Source organism: Schistocerca cancellata, chromosome 1 (assembly GCF_023864275.1).
Source record: "Schistocerca cancellata isolate TAMUIC-IGC-003103 chromosome 1, iqSchCanc2.1, whole genome shotgun sequence".
Taxonomy (NCBI): domain Eukaryota; kingdom Metazoa; phylum Arthropoda; class Insecta; order Orthoptera; family Acrididae; genus Schistocerca; species Schistocerca cancellata.
In genome coordinates, this window is record NC_064626.1 from 1031614845 (window position 1) to 1031634539 (window position 19695).

The 19695-nt window shown below is 33.3% G+C and overlaps 1 protein-coding gene across 1 annotated transcript in view; it reads right to left on the bottom strand.

Moving 5' to 3' along the window:
• Positions 1-19695, bottom strand: part of LOC126162857 (uncharacterized) — a 103959-nt gene that overhangs the window by 47918 nt on the left and 36346 nt on the right. Inside the window, exon 3 of the mRNA XM_049919637.1 lies at positions 5817-5854. Within this exon, the coding sequence (XP_049775594.1) occupies positions 5817-5854 (38 nt within the window). The remainder of the gene's footprint in view (positions 1-5816; positions 5855-19695) is intronic.

The following is a 19695-nucleotide window of genomic DNA, read 5'->3' on the forward strand; positions in this document are numbered from 1 at the left end:
TGAAATACGTTTTACAAGGCGCTACAGTCTTGAGCAGGCTTTGGCAGATTTACAGAAGAGTGATAATGACAGTGATAATGAATCAATTTTTGGAAACTAAGATGGCAGTGATGCTGATGGAGATATGATAGAGGTAATGAAATAGGTATGACTGACTGTGAAGAAGATGATAATGGTATTCAGGTAACGAGAGCGCCTACTTTGTGTCTAGAAGTGGACAGATAACATACAACACAGTACCATCCGATGTGTGCAAGCAGGTTTCAAGGAATGTAATACATGAAACTGTGCATATTTCACGTCATCTTAGACCACAATTACAAGCAAGGGCAGATTGTTTCAGACTTTTCATCACCAATCACATGTAGAGTGTAATAGTAATGGATATCGTTAATCATGCAAAATATAATAAAATTCTGTACCCAACTCGTGAACGATGGATTGATTCTTCAGAGCTGCAGTCATTCTTTGGTCTACTAATAATACCTGGCTTGGATAAGGCACGTGGGATGCCTTTGAGTTTATTTTGGTCAGAAGAGTATGGCTTACCTATTTCTCGAGCCACAATGAGCTTTTCAAGATGTCGTGATATTTTGATGTGCCTCAGGTTTGATGATAAACTTGCTAGGATCAAAAGCTGAACCTATAAGGGTTGTGTTTGAAATATTTGCTGATGCATGCATTTCGTCTCATGTCCCTGGACCTCATGATACAGTTGATCAGCATCAGTGTACGTTCAGGGAACAGTGTCAATTCAAAGGGTACATTCCTTCGAAACCTGGAAAGTATGGGATAAAAGTGTGGGCTACTGTAGATTGTGAGAGCAATTATGTCATAAATGCACGAGTGTAAATGGGGAAATCTGCTGAAGGGAGGGAAATAAATAAAGGGAAACGAGTGGTACATGATATAGTTGATCACCTGAAGGGAAAGAGTAGGAACATTACTACTGATAACTTTTTTACAATTTTTGATTTGGGACAAGAACTTCTTGCTAGTAAATTGACGCTTGTGGTAACTCTGTGTGTCAACTGAAAAGAGATACTAAAAGAAATGTTTCCATCAAAACAGAGGGTATGCACAGAATACTGTTTTAGCTTTGTATGTTCCTACACAAAATAAATCAGTCATTTTGCTGTCTACTCTGCACAAAACATTTGATGTAAGTGACCATGAGCACAAAAAACCTTACACAATAATGTTCAACAACTCAACAGAGTCAGGAGTTGATACAGTTGATAAGATGGCTAAACATTATTCAGTGAAACGTGGAACAAGAAGGTGGCCAGTTGCTTCATTTTTTTTCCAACCTCACACTGAACAACGAATCCTGTCGCCCCAGTGCAGAACACAATGCTTCCATTCAGAAATAATATCTTCAGTCTTCAAGGATCTTCGAAAGGGAAAACAACACAATAACCAGGAAGCTGCTTCAAATCTGAAAAGAAAACTGTGTGATTCCTGCCCAAGGTCAAAGGACAAGTAAGTGAATCGATACTGTAATGCGTGTCACAAGTTTGTCTAATAAGAATATGCTAGAATAAGTGTGTTGTGTAGTGATTGCTCGTCATATGACACAGAGAGTGAGTAGGAATGTATTTATAATAAAATTCCATGTAAGTGATATTACACATAATATTAATAAATTTCAGTATTGTTACATAGTGTATGGGTTATAAATATTTTGTGTTAAAATAATTTTTGGCACTAAACAAATATGTTTTCATATTTCAAACAAATGTAGTAAATAATTACAACTTATATGTAATTTAATTATATTAAGAAACTATGGAGTTGTAATATCAACATAGTGCATATGTTTCTGAATAAATTATAATTACTTTTGTGAACATATTTCAAACTTTATCACCATAAAGTTGCTTGAATCACTGTGGGTTCGAAAAAGACCCCAGAGCTGATACCATGCGAGGGTTAACATAAACGTAAACACTAGCCAAGTCTGCCAGGTGCGCTGTTGTTTCTGAGCAAGAAAGAAATCTTTGTAACGTCCTCAAGACGTTTTAATTGTCAGTTGTAGTCAGACCAGTGTACTGTACAGTTGTGAGTGAATTACATCGGAGTTAACATAGTTCAAATGTGAGCAAATTGCTAGCTCCTACAATGGGTGCTTCTGTAACCAAACTAGCGAAGTCTTTAGCGTTTTAAGAGACACCATATCGGAAACTGGCAACGAAAACAAGGAAAGTGAAAAAACATCATCTGCTAAGTCACAAGATGGGTGAAAGTGTTTGTTGAGTGACTGTGACAGACGGTCACTGAAGAGGATGTGGATAAGTAAGTTGACGACAGCAGAAGTGAATGTTCCACTAATGAAACCTGTCAGAATCAAAACAACTCCAAGGGAACTGTGTAAGCTGGGAACCGCAGGTTGAGCTGGATATCCAAATCCACTCATCAGTGAGGTGAATGCCTGTAACACGAATACACGATGCCAAAGCCATAAAACCTGTGCTACGGAGTAACGGAAGAAAGTCATTTGATCGCCTGAGTCATGCTCCACACTGTCTCCAACTTTTGGCCGTGTTTACTCCCTCCATAGCGCTGGTTCGATGATGATTTGGGCAGTCATATCGTTGTATCGTAGCGACTCTGCAAGGTCACATTACTGCCAAGGATTATGTGATTATTTTGTTTGATCAGGTCCATCATGGTACAGTGATGTTCCACAATGGTGATGCTGTGTTCCATGACTCTGGGTTTCTGTTCACACAGCTCACCTCGTCCAGGACGGGTTTTGCGAGCACAATGATGAATTGTCGAATCTTCCCTGGCCACCACAGTAAGATCTCAATATTACTGAGACCATGTGGTCGACTTTGGACAGAAGGCTGCTTGATCGCTGTCCATCTCCATTATCGTTACCTGAAGTCGCCAATATTTTACAGGAGGACGACATAAGGTTCCCTTGAAAACTGTACAGGATCTGTATTAATCCATTCCCGTTTACTGATTCTTAACCCAGCACTTCTTTCTATATCTTTCTATGGTTCCTATCCACACCACAACCAAATGACTCCAATAACCATCATCACGTGGTCCCTGGTACTAGATAGTTGAAATAAAGTAAATTTCAGGTTTGAATTAATGTAGAATTTTGGCTAGATATTTACATAGACAATTACCAAATGCAACTGCCGCTTATCAGAGTTTCAACGATTACAGTAGCCACAAATATCCTATCACAGCAAGTTACAGACAATTTATTTTCGCAATGAAAAATAAACCTACACAACTTTAGTAATACTAATATTATTTCTTCTTACCATAAAAATGTATAAATATTAATAAAACACAATGTTGGTTATTAAAATTGAAAAAAAGCATAAGGAAAGCATGTAACAAACGTCAAACTGGCATGATGTGTCCTAGACACTTCCATATACAAATGATTAGCATGCCAGCAAGGCCAAACAATGACTTTAAGAGCAATGGTTTCTATATCTATTACAGATATAAATAAGAGTTTATGTGTGTTTGTGTTTGTGTGTGTGTGTGTGTGTGTGTGTGTGTGTGTGTGTGTGTGTGTGTGTGTGTGTGTCTGTGATCTCGTCCCGAATCCCTGGATCGATTTCACCCAAATTTGGCGCAGGAACAGAAGGTCTCATGAGTATCAGTTCTGTGGGGTTTATAATCTCCAAGCTCCAATAGGAGTGTGGATATGGTCAAAACACCCATCCCCTGGTATGCAGGCTGCCATGCTGTTGCACAAGAACAGCATCAGTCCTCCAAATCGACCTGCTTCATGTTCAACCTGTCTAAGGCAAGAAACAGTTTTATGGGCCCAGTCATGTAGGCTGCCCTGCATGACAGGTATGTTGTAGGAGTAGTATTGGCCTGCTTTATTGAACTGTATTGCAGGGATCACATATGCTGGTGGTTGATGGGCATGGCTGGCGCTAAGCTGACATGCACAGTATGAGGAGGAGGAGGAAATAGACAGAGAGAAGGGGAGGAGAGGGAGGAAGCTGCGGAGGGATAGTGGGAAGGTGTGAAAAAAAGAGAGAGAGGCAGAGATAGAAAGAGAGAGGGGAAGGAGGATACAGTCAGAGGGAGGGGGAGAAAGATATGATCACAGAGAGAGAGTGGAGGAAATAGACAAAAAGAGGGGGAGGAGGAGCTGAGGAGACAGGGAGAGTGGGAGGAATGAGATAGTTAGAGGTGGCTGGTTGAGGTGGGCAGCCAGAGGAAGAGGTAGACAGAGGAGGATGAGGAACAGTGCAGCAATATGACATGGTACAGCTTCAAGAAGCGTTGGAAGTACCTTGCATAAATATTGAGCCATACTGCCTCTGTAGCTACCCATAATTGCATAAGTGTTGCCTGTGCAGGATTTTGTTCATGAACTGACTCTTCGGTTATATCCCATAAATGTTCAATGGGATTCATGCCGGGTGATCTGGGTGGCCAAATCATTCACTCGAATTGTCCAAAATGTTCTGATATGGTGCATTGCCATACATAAAAACTCGATTGTTGTTTGGGAACATGAAGTAGACGAATTTCCGCAAATGGTCTCCAGGTAGCCGAATATAAATATTTCCAATCAATGTGCAGTTCAATTGGACCCGAGTACGCAGTCCATTCCATGTAAACAGAGCCTGCACTGTTATGGAGGCACCACAAATTTGCACCAGTGACTTGTAGGCAACTTGGGCCCATAGCTTTGTGGGGTTTGCGCCAAATTCCAGTCGTACCATCATCTCTTACTAACTAAAATCTACACTCATCTGACCAAGCCACGAATTTCCCGTCGTCTAGCGTCCGAACAGTATGGTCACAAGCACAGGAGAGGCACTACAGGTGACGTCATGGTGTTCGAAAACACACATACATTGGCTGTCTGCTGCCATAGCCCAGTAACGCCAGATGTTACTCCACTGTTCTAAAGGATACGTTCTTCATATGTCCCGCATTGATTTCTGTGGCTGTTCCACACAGTGTTACTTGTCTTTTGCAATGGCAAACGTCGTCGCTTTCGGTCGTTAGGCGAAGCAGGTCGGCCACTGCTTTGTCCATGGTGAGGGTTAAGGATTGAAATTTGATATTCTCGGCACACTCTTGATGCTGTGAACCTTGGAATATTAATTCTCTAATAATTTCCAAAATGGAATGTCTCATGCTTTTAGCCCCAACTACCATTTCGTATTCAAAGTCTATGCCGCCATAATCACGTTAGACATCTTTTCACATGCATCACTTGGGTACAGATGACAGTTCCGGCAATACCTTGCCATTTCACACCTTGTGTAAGTGATACTACCTCAATTTCTATATGTGTGTAGGACGGTCCCAAGACTTTTGTTACCTCAGTGTGTATTGTTTGTGTTGTTCTGACCTACCATGATACTGTACGGAGATTGGTCGACTGTTGCCCTGGCCGCCACGCACACCACATCTTACACCCATCGAAAGCACCTGGACATGCGCTACCGAGAGAATGGCATGTCACCTTTCCCCAGCCACTACGATTGCTCATCTGGCATAGAATGTAGTACTCGTATGTGTCTTCCAGACTCAATTCTACTCAACGCCCAGTCTGTATAGAACTGTTTGTGGAGGTGACAGTTGTGTGTGTTGTATAAACCCATATCAGATATAAATTTAATCATGTATTCTTCCTACTATACTGTATATCCTCAATAATTAAATTTCATCATTCGCCATCCTTCCCAGTACCACACTTTTAATCGCCAGCAGTGTACAAAAAAGAAAACTGCACAAAGAGTAGAAACTGATAAAAGTGGTAATTCTTTCTATGTTTCAATAAGTGAGATGCTGTAATGTTTCATACTTACTTCTCTGAAAGGGATGACAGTGCACCATATGTAGGAAACTGGAACATAAAACGACCAAATAGTAAATAAGTAAATCATGACTAGCGGGATATATATTTAACTAAATGATAGTTTCCACAGGAACGAAGTATCACAAAGCGAAATGTACAAGCAATTCCTTTTCTAAAGACAGTACTAACTCTGAAATTAAACGAGGGTAGGCTTCTGCTGCAGTTGTCATCTTCAGTAAAATTTTTCCGAGTACGTGATCACATAAGGTTCTTCATAGTACCAACGTTTCAGTCATTATTGTAAATAGGCTTGATCATGATGATGATATATATATATATATATATATATATATATATATATATATATTCCCTGTATGTAAACCACCATGGGGAACACTGCATTCAACAATGGAAGGAATGTTGGTCTTATACACAGCATGACGACGCAGTCACAAGGGGAAAATTAAAGTTTACGTAAGTGACTTTTAGTCACCAACTCTAAACTCCATCCACATCAGTGCCACGAGAGGAGTTGTGCGGAAGGGATGAGGAAGGGGAGGAGGGCCCATGGTCTTCTCGAAAAAACATTCTGACTTTCACATTTACAGAAACTGCAGCCAAACAAATTCACCATTAGCGGATAGTTGTTTATGTTTGCCCTCCCCAAAAACAAAATGAGCATCTCAAGTACAAAACGCTACGTCACACAGCTCCGTCACGACAACTTAAGAAACGAAGCTGGGAATAAAATTGTCTTTTCGCGAAAGACATTTAATGTTCGCTGCAAGATGCAGAAGTATAAGGGCATATGGGAAAAACCTTTACATGTCGACAGTTTGCAGCAGTTTAATTTTTTCTGTGACACCGCCACGTCTGATCAATAGCAACAAGAATACCAGAATAAAGTCACAATTTTTAATGTCAAAGTCACAGACGTCGTTCACCGCCAACTATAACAACTGCAGTAGTCCTGCTGGGCGTGGTACACATGCCTCCATGATAAAGAGGACAAATCTAAATACAAAGAAGATAACAAGATAACTTCGAAGAAGTCTTGAGTAACAGAAGAAGTACATCAACTGATCAGCGAAAGAATGAGGTACAGTACAACACTGTTCAGGAAAAGATAGGAATACAGCACAATGAAAAGAGGAGTAAGTGCGGAAAAGCCAAGGCGAAATGGCTTCAGGAAAAATGTGAAGAGATCGAAAAGGAAATAATCGTCAGAAGGACTTAGTCAGCATTTATAAAAGTCGAAACAATCTTCCATGAAATTAAAAGCACTGGCTCCTACATTAAGACTACAAAAGAAAATCCACTGTTAAACACAGAGAGCAGATAGGCAGAACGATTACACTAAAGACCTCTAAATGGGGGAGGAATTGTCTGATAAGGACCATAGAAAAGAAGTGGGAGACAATATGGAAGACATATGGGACCCAATATTAGATTTTAACTAATGTGTGGAAGATGTTTGATTAAATAAGTTGGAAGGCATAAATGACATGCCTGTGAAGCTTGTAAAATCGTTCAGGGCAAGTGGCAATCAAATGAGACTTCAGATTGGTTCGTTGACTCCATGTACTCATATCAGAAGATACATCGTTAGAATTTCGGGAAAAAAATCTTCTGCACAATCCCAAGACTGCAAAGCTGATAAGTGTGAGAAATAATGCATGGTCAGCTCAACATCTCAGGCATTCAACTGGCTGACAAAAATAATATACCGAAAGGTGGGAGAGAATGTGACAGATCTGTAAATGACGATCAGTTTGACTTCAGAAATATAAAAGATACCAGAAAGGCAATTCTGACATTCCACTTGATAATGAATGTGAGACTTAAGTAAAAATAAAGCAGGTTAATAATATTTGTACACCTAGAAGAAGAGTTCAACAAAGTGTAATGCTGTAAGATATTCAAAATTTTCAATAAAACAAGTGTAAGCTAATAGGAATATCATCGGTCCAGCCCCTCTAGGTGGTTAGATCCGCAATTTTCATCTGCTACTACTGAAACTCTTTTCAAATGACTGAATCCTTCCAACCACCTTTGAAGAATAAATTTATCCGACTATAATGAATAAAGCTAATTAATTTAAAAAATCTAATAAATTTTTTGCCTGATAAATTAGTCTAAAACACTATGATTAATGTATGGGATGCATTTAAATTTGAAACAAATATTTTTATTGAAAGAAATAATCAACCAAAACAGGAACGAGATGAATACAAGCTTTTTAAACACTATTTTGCACCATCTTTAACTGTAGAACATTTGAGAGGAGAAATACATAATGAGGTTATTGAGTTTTTTATGGATTAATATGAAGAAGAATTATATATATGGAAATCTTATAATTATGATGAAAAAGACAGAGATATTTGGGAAGAAATTATGAAAACATATTCTCTCTTTTTTATGACTCTAAAACATATTAAAAGAAATATAGATATTTGGAAGAAATTAAAACATCAATCTTTATCTTATCTAAGAGAGCAAGAAATATAACAGATTACTATTATTATGGGAAAACATATGTAGTGATGAATTACAAATTTTATAATTTACCAAAAGTATTACAAGATTATACTTAAGTTTAAACATTATTTTTACAGTTTTCTCATTCATCAGTTGAAGAAGATGAATATTTTACCTTTGATGGCCTATTTTTAAAAGAGTTTCACCCAATAACTGGAGACTCTGAATATTACTTTATGTATTATGGAAAGAGATATAGTGGAGAATTTACAAAGAAATATTAAAAGATTTTACATTATTTTTCACTCAGCATCCCAAAAATATAAAGATTTTCAAATAGTATTACCTAATATTTTACGTAGACCACAGTAAGTCAAATTCTTTTTTCTATAAAAAAATTACGTAAGCTAAAGTGTCGTTAGGTATTTAATGATTAAAAGTAGCAGATAATTTTATAATAGTTTTTTGTGTTCCTACATTATTTTTTCTTCACATCACACAGATTTGATAATTTATACCGAATTTACAAGGATTTATATCAATGGGTCCACTGAATTGCGTTACTCATTCAAAATCATGAAATTAATCATAAACTTTTGAAGCATTATTTGGAGCGCAAATTCCTTATTTCTTGAGGAGAAACTTCTTTGCTTCCATTTTTTAAATAAATATTCTGTAATATAACATTGTGAAATAATTAAGAATCAGTCAATTGATTATCTTTAAGATTCGTTTGGAAAAAAACAGTAAAACGTTTCAAATTCTGCTAAATTGTAATGATTTGTTTTGTGTAACTCGAAGTTATTTTTACTACTCAACACAGCGTTCTCTATACTTCGTAATTCATAGAAAAATATTGGTATTTTAGGATGTTTTGATCTTTCTTGCTATAATTCATGTTCATAATGAGGTTGATATTTAACTATAGGTACTCAAGTTGTCGTATTTACAAAAGCAATTTCTCCTTCTTTTGATATTAATCTTTTACTCCAACCCCATTACTATTTTTATCAGCCCAATGAAAAATAGCAGCATTCGAACTTCACCTGAAAGTAAAAATTAAAGTTAAATCTCCTTCCCAGATTACTTCTTTATAATCTTTAAAAAAACTCCTAATATTTCTAAACATGTGCTTCAGAGCTTTTATTTTTTATTTTACTGTTATTTAAGTATATGCCCTTCTATATAAGTTATATCAGGAAGAAATGAAGTTCAATTTAATAAAACTGATGACGAAATAAAAGAAGTCTATGCTTGAGAAAGTACTAGTTCATTATTTCATAGTTACAAAATGAAAGAACTACATCACATTGACCTCAATTAACTTTTATTAGATTTTCCATCGTACGTAGGACAGTCTGAACCATCAGCTTGAATAATTTTGAGACTCCTAGATAACTGAGTATGATTTGGATAGCCCACCCGGCTAGCCACGCAGTCTAACACACTACTTCCTGAGTGGGAAGGTGTGTCGGTTCCCGGCATGAATCCACCTGGTAGATTAGTGTCGAGGTTTGGTGTGCTAGCCACCCTGTGGATAGTTGTTAAAGGCAGTTTCCATCTACCTTGGCAAATGCAGACTGGTTCACCTAATTCCAACTTAGTTACAAAATGTAAGCGATTGCTCTGCAAACACAGTCTCCATGTACACGTATGCCATAATTACTCTACCATGCAAACATTTGAGGTGTACTCATATGGTATGAGACATTCCTGGGGAACCACTAGGGGCCAAATGGCACAATCACCCTGGGTTCGGTGTGGGGTGGCAGTTGAGTGGGTGGACTCCTGTGGCCTGTTGTGGGGTTTGAACCACTGAGGGGTATGGCGGGACAAAGGCTCTCCATCAGTTTCAGGTGCCAGTTCCGAACACAATAAATACAATGATTTGGACAAACCCAGCCATCACGTATATTTATATTAATTTCAATATCTTTATTAGAAATATTTTAATTACTTTTACTTTTCTCATTCTTTGGAAAAGTGTATAATTGGTAGCTTTTATCTTGTTGGTTTATGAAGAAAAGATTTATAAGATTATAATTCATGAAAACTAATTTTGTAAAATTAGCTACTAACTAAAGCCTGCTTTAGCACAAATTATTTCTAAAGAACTATATTATAAAATTTATTTTTGATACCCAGTTATTAAAAGAATCATTAAAATCAAGCAATTTAACTAAAGCTTAATCATCTTTCTTTTTATTGTTTTTTCTACAAGATACATATCTGAAAAGTTTTTTCTAGTTTTTCCTCGTAAAATGTCTTTTTATATCTTTTATTTTATATATAATTGGATCAGAATAAATAATATCTTCAATTCGAAAAATTTTTGTTCAACAGCTAGATGTGAAGCCTTTTTAAAAATTCCCTTTAATTTACTGATTCAAACTTCATCTCCTGCTTCATATTTTGATTTCTTATCATACACACTGAAATTTGTTTATAATTTTTTCATTAAGTTCTATTATCTACAGTTTTATTGGTTTTTTAGTGTTCTTCTCAATCACTCAAAATCTGAAGAGTTTAGGTCTCTAGAAGTTGAATAGTGGTAAATTTTTCTGTTTTAATAAGTTTTTGAAAAAGCAATATTATTAAATTTTTTACCATTTCTTGAATACTTTAGTTTTAAAATTCTTCGTGAATTTCCCCTGAACCCATTTCTACTAAATCTGCCTGCCGTAAACCAGCTATAGCAAAATAAATAATATTTCTACTTTTCAATTTTTTTCTCACTGTTTTATGTAATATATTAATTATTTCTTCATGAATATTATTAGCCTGGGCACAGATACCCACAAATTACACCGGATGAAATTATATTTTTCTTGAAATATGTGAGTCTTAATTTTATCTACAATAAAGAGAGAAAATTAAGAAATGAATTAAAATGTGCGCTATGGTCAGGACTTTAATGCAGGTCTCCTACATACTAGGTGGATATAACAGCCATTACACCACCTGAGCAATATATGGCAAATAGCTTCATGGACTACTCTAGTCTAATGTCTTCCATAGCACAAACTTCAGTTCACGTCTTCAGCCCATTTTCCCCGACTTAAATCGTCAGTATCGCCATGTCACAAATTTTAATTCATTTATTCAGCTTTTAGCCTTACTTTCTTAGTCTTACGAATTGAACTAAGACCTTTAATTCTCTGTTTTCCATTTTTCTAACTGGATGATGGGTGTTAGTAAATTTTCTACATTTCAAGCAACATATACGATTGTCCAAAAGGACAAACATTGCATGATTAGGATTATCCATTTACATAAGAAAAATTTCACCAAAATAATTTATTTTTAAATCTAGTGGAATTATCTTGTAATTTTATAGTTGCAAATGGTCATTAATGCAATAATTTTATTGACTGGTCAACAGTAAATATTTTTAAGAGATACCAAACACTCCTGATGAATTTACAAAATACATAAATGGTAAATCTTTATATATATTTCTGTCAATAACAACAACTATTTTAAGGATAAATACATACTCAAAACTATCTCTTTTTTTCAATGCCAGCCATAAAAGTAATTTCAGTTACTTGTTAATCACAAACCTTATTTTCTAATCGATTAAATTCATGATTACATTATATTCATGAAATGCAAAATTAAATGTTGAATTGAAGTTATTTAGTTATTTACATTTAAGTCTTTTTCTATATTATTTTTCGCAACATAGTTATTAAATATTGTAAAAATATTAGTATATTCAGCTTCAGTAATCAGATTTTACTTATGTTTCTAAAAACACTTTGTTCACTTCATCTTTTTTTATCAGTTGGCTGATTTATAGCTATTAACTTTTTGTTATTATAATCAATTCAAACTTTAGTTAATTTGTAATTACTTTAGTACACTCTCTATTTTTAATATAACTCATGTTTATTAATTTTTAATATTTATTTTTAATTCTTAATTTTATTTTTTATTCATTTTTTATTCTAATTGTTCATTAATATCTGATTCAGGTGCTGATTTATGTTAATTAATTGTTGTATTAATTTTATCAGCTAATTTGTTCTTCAACTTCAATCCCATTTCTCATAAATTTATTTTTTCTAATCTTATTAATTATTGATTCTAAGATTTTTTTCCTAATTCTCATATTCTGTTTAATTTCAAAAACGTCCATTAATTAGATTTAAAATATAATTAAATTTAGGATTATCTGATAATAGTCTTAGCACAACTAAACATAAGAGGTGACAGCAAACAAATTCATCAAAATCTTGTATTCTTAAAGCATTTCAGTACAAATCACTTTTTCCTAAAACTGAATTAATTCATCATATATTTTTTGCTTTATAATAACTACACCAAGATGTACCAATATCACCAGAAATATCTCAATTGAGCATGGCACATTCAAAAATTTTTGAATTATTAAGTAATTCATCATTTGAAACCGCCTTTAAAATGTTTAATTTTTAATAACTTAGCTGCACTTTCTATATCAATGTTAGATCAATGTTTATTATATTTTTTAAATATTTATTGGCATTGTTCATTTCTTTGATTATTAATCCAGTGCCTTTCTTCTTAATTGCTAAACTGTCTTTTTTGTTCTTGTAATTCTTTGTCACCTTTTAGCTCATGGATTATGTTTTTACAAACTGCTGTTTTGGCAGCAGCTAAATACGGTAGTGCAACCAACAATAAAGGAAGAGTTCACCCTTCATGTTTGTATATCTGGCTGTAGAAGATGTTCAATTATTTTTAACATGCCAGAGTGACTAATGATGTGAGGAAAATTCTACAAATTTGTTGTCTCTTTTCCTCTCCCTTACACCAATTAAAAAATTACTGACATTTTATAATTGACCACTGTTAACTTTAATTTTAATTACTTTAGTTTAAATTTTATCACTTGGAGGTAAAGTATAATCAACTGCAAAGTTTTTACTTATGTAGATTAGTATATTTTATATATCTAATAAGATTAATATTTAAAAACATTATAAAATAAACCTATTAAAAAACCTCATTTTCAATTAGGTCCACAACCAATTTTCTTTTAGCAGAAATTATTCCTCTAACTGATGTGGCTGCTAATGATTGCCCTAATGAAGCATCTTCAGCATATATTCTTTCTTTTGCAGGTAACTGAACTTGTTTGTATGCTTCATTCTTTATTATCTCTGTAAAAAATCATGTTTTTACAAGGTTCATTGAAATATTTATTTCTTGATGACTGCTTAGTAATATCTCTCCTTATTTTGTACCTGGACAATAATTATTATATCCTGGTAGATCCATTTCAAAGGTAATTTATTAACTAAAGTATTCATATAAACTTTGCAATTATTTCTGATTTCCAAAATTGTGGGAAAATTATTCAAAAATCAGATTAAATAAGGTATACCTTTCGAATTACTAATAACAAAATTTTGACATTTTTCTCAGTCCAACTTTTTCATTAGAATAAACTTTATTTCCAGCTAATTCTACTCAACTATTGCTAATGTATAGATAAATCTCAACATCATTAGTCAAGATATATTTAGTTTGCTCTTCTGTATATTTCTCATTTAACCTTCAGCAGTTGTCTGATTTACACTTGAGTACTAATCTACTGATAATTTTGCAAAATAAATGTTGACAATTTTTTAATCAAATTATTGTATTTATGCCTTTTTATTATGTTTGGATTTTTGTCAGAATGTATTCCTATAGAATGAAATAATATATCTACATAATTGATACACCAACAGAATTAAGTTCTTTTACCCATATCGTCTATAATAATCTGGTTTTACTGAAAAGATTCATTAATCCATGTTTATCTTTTGTAAGTCCAATCAGTGACTGTTAATTTATCTCCATTACATTTCACTGGTAATTTCCCAACAAATTTCAGTGTCCCAGCAGGTCTTATTCCAAAAACTTGATCTGCACTATATATTCCAATAATCTTCCACTTACACTTTTTTTAAATATATTTTGTTTGTCTTTTAAATTTTTCTGTTTTGTTCTCCTTTGTTTAAATTTTTCTGTTTTTAAACTCCTTCATTATTCTGCAAGAAGTCCTGTTTTTCTGATTTGCTTGGTGTATAACCTCTTTTATCACTATCATATTGCTTAATTGTTGGTATGTTGTTAAATTCTTGTAAAGAGTTGTTTAAAGAAATGGCAGGAAACATTGGTTTTTTTCTGCATCACTGTATTCATTTTCAGGGTGTTGGCACACTAAACTTCGATTCCTTATTCAAATTTTTCTATTGCATCAATAACAGAATGTCCTGTTCTTTCAATCTTTCATATCTGTTCTTGGTTCTTCTTTCCATTATTTAAAAATTGTTCGTTTAATTCTTTATTTATCTTTCTATTTCGTTTAGCCAACATAAAAATTATATCTACAGTTAAGATCATATGATCTTGAACTAACAACAGTTGGTATTAAATAATGATTTTCAGTTTGTCATACAGTATGTGGTAGTATACTATTTATTGGTTCTGTTATTTCATTTAAAATTTTAATAGCTAAACCAAAATGTTGAACTGATTTTTGTACATATCTAGCCTTAATTTTAATTCAGTTCTCTTAAATGAGTTACTTGACGTTCATTCTCTCTTTCTGTATATTCTATATGACCTTTACATTCCTGTATTAATTCTTTTTTTATTTTATATTATCCATTAATTGGTATTGATGGTAAAAACTTCCAGTGCAGCTTGTTTTCTGAATTTTTGGCTTCTTCCTTTTGTGATTTAAAAATTGAACGCTATCCGCTAGATAGGTTGATAAATACTGACGATTTTTAATTCCTTTTTTTTACCCAGATAGCACCTTGAGGTTTAAATTTTAAACTATAATGTTATTTTCCTTATTGACACATTATCTAATCACATAGCCAGTATCTCCACATTCTCAACTTTCAACAAAATCTTTAGCTTGAAACAAAGTATTACTGTTCCAACAATAATCATTAAAACAGGTTTTTCATTATGTTTCTATCTGTTGTTCACAAGTCTGCTGTTCAATAAGTCCATATATTATCAAAAAATTAGAAATTTTTTAATTTTAATTTCTTTAATATTATTCAAATGTAATTTTCTTATTTGTTGTTCCCAATAAACTTTTTCTAAGTAAATGGAAGTGAAGATTTGTAAAAATTATGGGGTTGAGAAATCAACTGATAATTTTACTTCACATAAATATACAAGCAATGGTTATAGAACGATATGCAGATATTGTTTAAGTGAACCTCATAATAATTTTATGATAAAAATAAAATTTTCAGTGTGTATGTGAAACATGTTTCTAAATATTATCACAAAGAACATTTAACACTAATTCTGGTTAAAGAACATATTCCGATTAAAGAACATTCAAAGATATTACTACCAGTTTAAAAAAACGATAACATAAATTTGAAGAATGTGCGAATATCAAGAAATTAAACATATAAATTGTTTGTATAGATGTTCAATATCCAAGGATAAATAAACATGTAAATGTAAAGTTTTGGAAGAGTTCAAAAATCGTCACATAAAATGTATTTTAAAAGAAGTATCAAAAATATTGCTCAATGAATGTATGAAAATGTTTATTGCCATATACTATTCCCATATTCTATTCATGTACATGTTTAAAATGCTGGTGACCACTGTATAAATACAAAAATTTATTTTCTGGTGACTAAACAGATACAAGGGGACAATTGTACTGCTTTCGATGTATTATTAATTAAACAGTCCTGTGAATAATTCACTAATTTTTCTTTGTTATTAAAATGTAATAAGCATAATTCAGAAGCGTATTTTTTATGCTCATTTTTATTTATTTGACCTGAAATAAGCTTAGATAAATCTTTAACCCAGCAATAGTACATTTTATTTTATTTTTTAAAATATAATAAATTCATATTCTTTTTCTTTTTTAGATATTGTTATTTTTAATTGGTACACCTGATATTTTACATTAAATTAATAAACATTAATAGATACATTATTGTTAGTCTCATTTTTTTTAAATATCATCAATTTCAGCAGTAAACGAAATAACAGGTATTTTTTCTTCAATGTCTACAGGAAATTTTTTATAATAACTTGTTCTGTCTGGATTTTTACATTCCTGTGTACCAGACTTATGCTGAAACTGCAGACAATAGAAAACATTTTTTTTCAATATTTTTTTCTAACAATTCAATATTAGATGAATTTCTTAATGGAACATATATATTAATTTCCTGCTGTACTCTATTAGTTCTACTTAATTTCCAATCAGAACAATGAGCTTGAAAGTTTGATGTTTGTATTAAAATATTTTGTTTCCATTTCTTAAAATTTTTAGACATATCATTTCCTCTGGTAATCCTATAATTTTGAGTATTAAATTCCATAAGTTTATCTTTTGTCTTCGTTGTGTACTCACAATAAAATATAAAATTTATTTCCAGTTCATAATGTGTTTTCAGATAATATTTCCCAAATTCAGAATTTCTATCTTTGATGCTTTTAAGAAGAAGTTTGGACCAAGCTTTAGTACTAATTCTGAAATATATAATTTCAGTCGTTTTTAAAAACTTTTATTGATGAACTATTTTTTATTTTTGTTTCCCCAAAGATATATTGGTAGTAAATGTAAATATTTCTTTTATTTGTTGAGCTACATCATTTACAATAATTTCATCACTATTCTCAATATTATAATAAGGTAAACATTTCCATCTTTTACTTTCGATTTCTCTCAGATCAATGACTACATGTTTAATTATAAAATTAATTAAATCAACTTCTCTTAATTTCTAATATACCCTTAAAACGTTTATTTTCCAAGAGTGACATAGTTGAGATACTGTGAAGTTCTTAAATTCTTTTCTCATTTAAAGAGAAAAAATACTACCACTTTTTTAAGAATTAAAAATAAAATATCCAATAGATTCAAATAAAAATGAAAAAAACAAGTGAATATAAGTTGTGAATACTTGAAAGAAGATTTGGGTAGAGCTAATCTACAAATTATATTTTTTTTATTTATTAGATTTTTATAAAAATTTATTAGATTTTAATAATGAAAACATCTTTACATTTTTAGTTTAAAAATTCTGTGTTGTGAACCTTATTATTTTAAAAGTTTTTTATTTTACATTTCAATTTATTATTACCTACTTCAAATAAATTATAATCATGTTCACAAATTAATTTAATGAAATAGAATTGTTAAGTTTCTTAAGAAATGAATCCATTTTTATATAGAATTCTCTTATTTTTAAATATTTTTATCCCTTCACTCTCAAAATTTTAAATTTTTTGTGCACAAAGATTTTTAATTGAGTTAAGGATTTATATGTAACTTATTTTCAATTATTCTTTTATTCAGTTAAAATATTTATACTTAACTGATTTCCAAATTACTTTATATTCAGTTAAATTTATACTTTTCATGGCTCCTAAACTAAGCAGATTCAGAAGGATGTAGGTTGCAGTAGGTACTGGGGGATGAAGAAGCTTGCACAGGATAGACTAGCATGGAGAGCTGCATCAAACCAGTCTCAGGACTGAAGACCACAACAACAACAATGTCATCACCAAAAGTATCATCATTAGTTCAGAACCATTAATATGCTTGCTTTAGTTAAAGCCCATAATGGACTACAGACTTCTGAAACCTAGTGAAGTGTAGCAGTGGATGACGTACTGGACTTGCATTCAGGAGGACAACAGTTCAGATCTCGGTTTGGTGATACAGATTTAGGTTTTCCGTGATTTCCCTTTCGTTTAAGACAGATGCCAGGATGGTTCCTTTCAAAAGACACAGCTGATATCCTTTCCCAAATTTCTCTAATTCGATCTTGCCTGCTAACCGTATTTCCACACAACAGTTTCGGAAGAAAGTCCAAATGGTTTCGTCCATAAAATCCATGGAAATTATTTGGCAGTACACGTAATACTAGACACTGCATATCACATAAGCGCAGTGTTTACAAGGCTAGATAAAAACGACATAGGGACAGGGTTTAAATCTGAATTTAGTCAACTTGAGTTTGCAGATTCGTTTGTCACCCAGAACATCACTTTAAAAAAATGCCACCGTAACATCGCAATCCCTCATCCAAGATGATCTGCATGGCAGCTGTGAACATTGTGTGTAGTGCAAGGGTGGCACTTGTTTGTTGGTAATTAGAGAAAGCTGTGGACGAGATGGATGGCGACATCAAGGACAAAGACGGACCACGTCGTTTTTATGGAAAGAGGGAGTCAAAACAATAGGTATTCATAAATGTTTAAACCGGGTTCGATTCCCATCTGGGTGTGGCATTTTCTCTGTCTGGGGACTGGGTGTTTGTATTGTCCTCATCAATTCATCATCATCATCGTCATCATTTGTGAGAGTGACTAGATTGGATTGTGAAAAGAAAATGGACTGTAAAAATTGGGCCTTCGTATGGGCGCTGATGACCGCGCAGTTGAGCGCTCCACAAACAAAACATCATAAACGTTTAAATGCGGATTGTGATCAAGAAGTGCTTGCACAAAGACTGTTAACAAATGCACCGCTGGGTTCGCTAGTTGAAGGGATTCTTTATGCAAGAATGTGAGTACTGGTCGTCCGTCAACTTCGTGGCCTCCGGGGAACATCGAGGTTGTGTCATCAGCAGATTTTACTGTGACACTCTACCACAACTTAGTCACAGGGGTCAGCATAAACGACAAGGAAGTAGTCGAAAGGAGTGTTCCTCCATCATGGCAATGTGTGGCCTCACACCATCAATTCCACGACCACAAAGCTGACCTCAATGAGTATCGAACATTTTATTCCGGTAGTTGTCAACAGCGCAACAAAGCTGTACTGACGTATTTTATTGTACCACCATTTTCAATTACAAACCAGCATCTGGTGCCAGTATCATCGTAATTAGGACCCAAATCATAAATGTAACTACAATCACAAAAATTAAACGTAAATGATAAGAACAGTACACTGTAATACCTACAGAAATCGAACAAATATGTCTCACATATTATGGAAATGGAAACATGGGAACGCTGCTATTGCCAGCTATTGTCAGTTGCTACATTCCTATGATTCCATTTCCGTAATATGTAAGAAGTATTTGCTTTCTGCAAGTACTACAGTGTATTTTTCTTGTCATTCACATGTTCTTTTTGTTATGGAAGTTTTAATTATGATGGTACAGGTACCAGATGATGGTTTGTAATTAGCATTGGAAAATCGAATTCACAAAATTATCAAACACTACCTGGCAAACGGATATGCTGAGCTGTGGGCTGAGGGTGAATACAACAAAACAATTATATTTACTCTCACTAGTTACGTGTTTCATCAAATTTTTGTTACATTTAATGTTTTTGTAAAAGTAGTTGCTTGTTGGAAACTTCAACTTACAACGAATAATTCGGATTTTGTCATGCCGGAAATGAATTATTGACTTGAT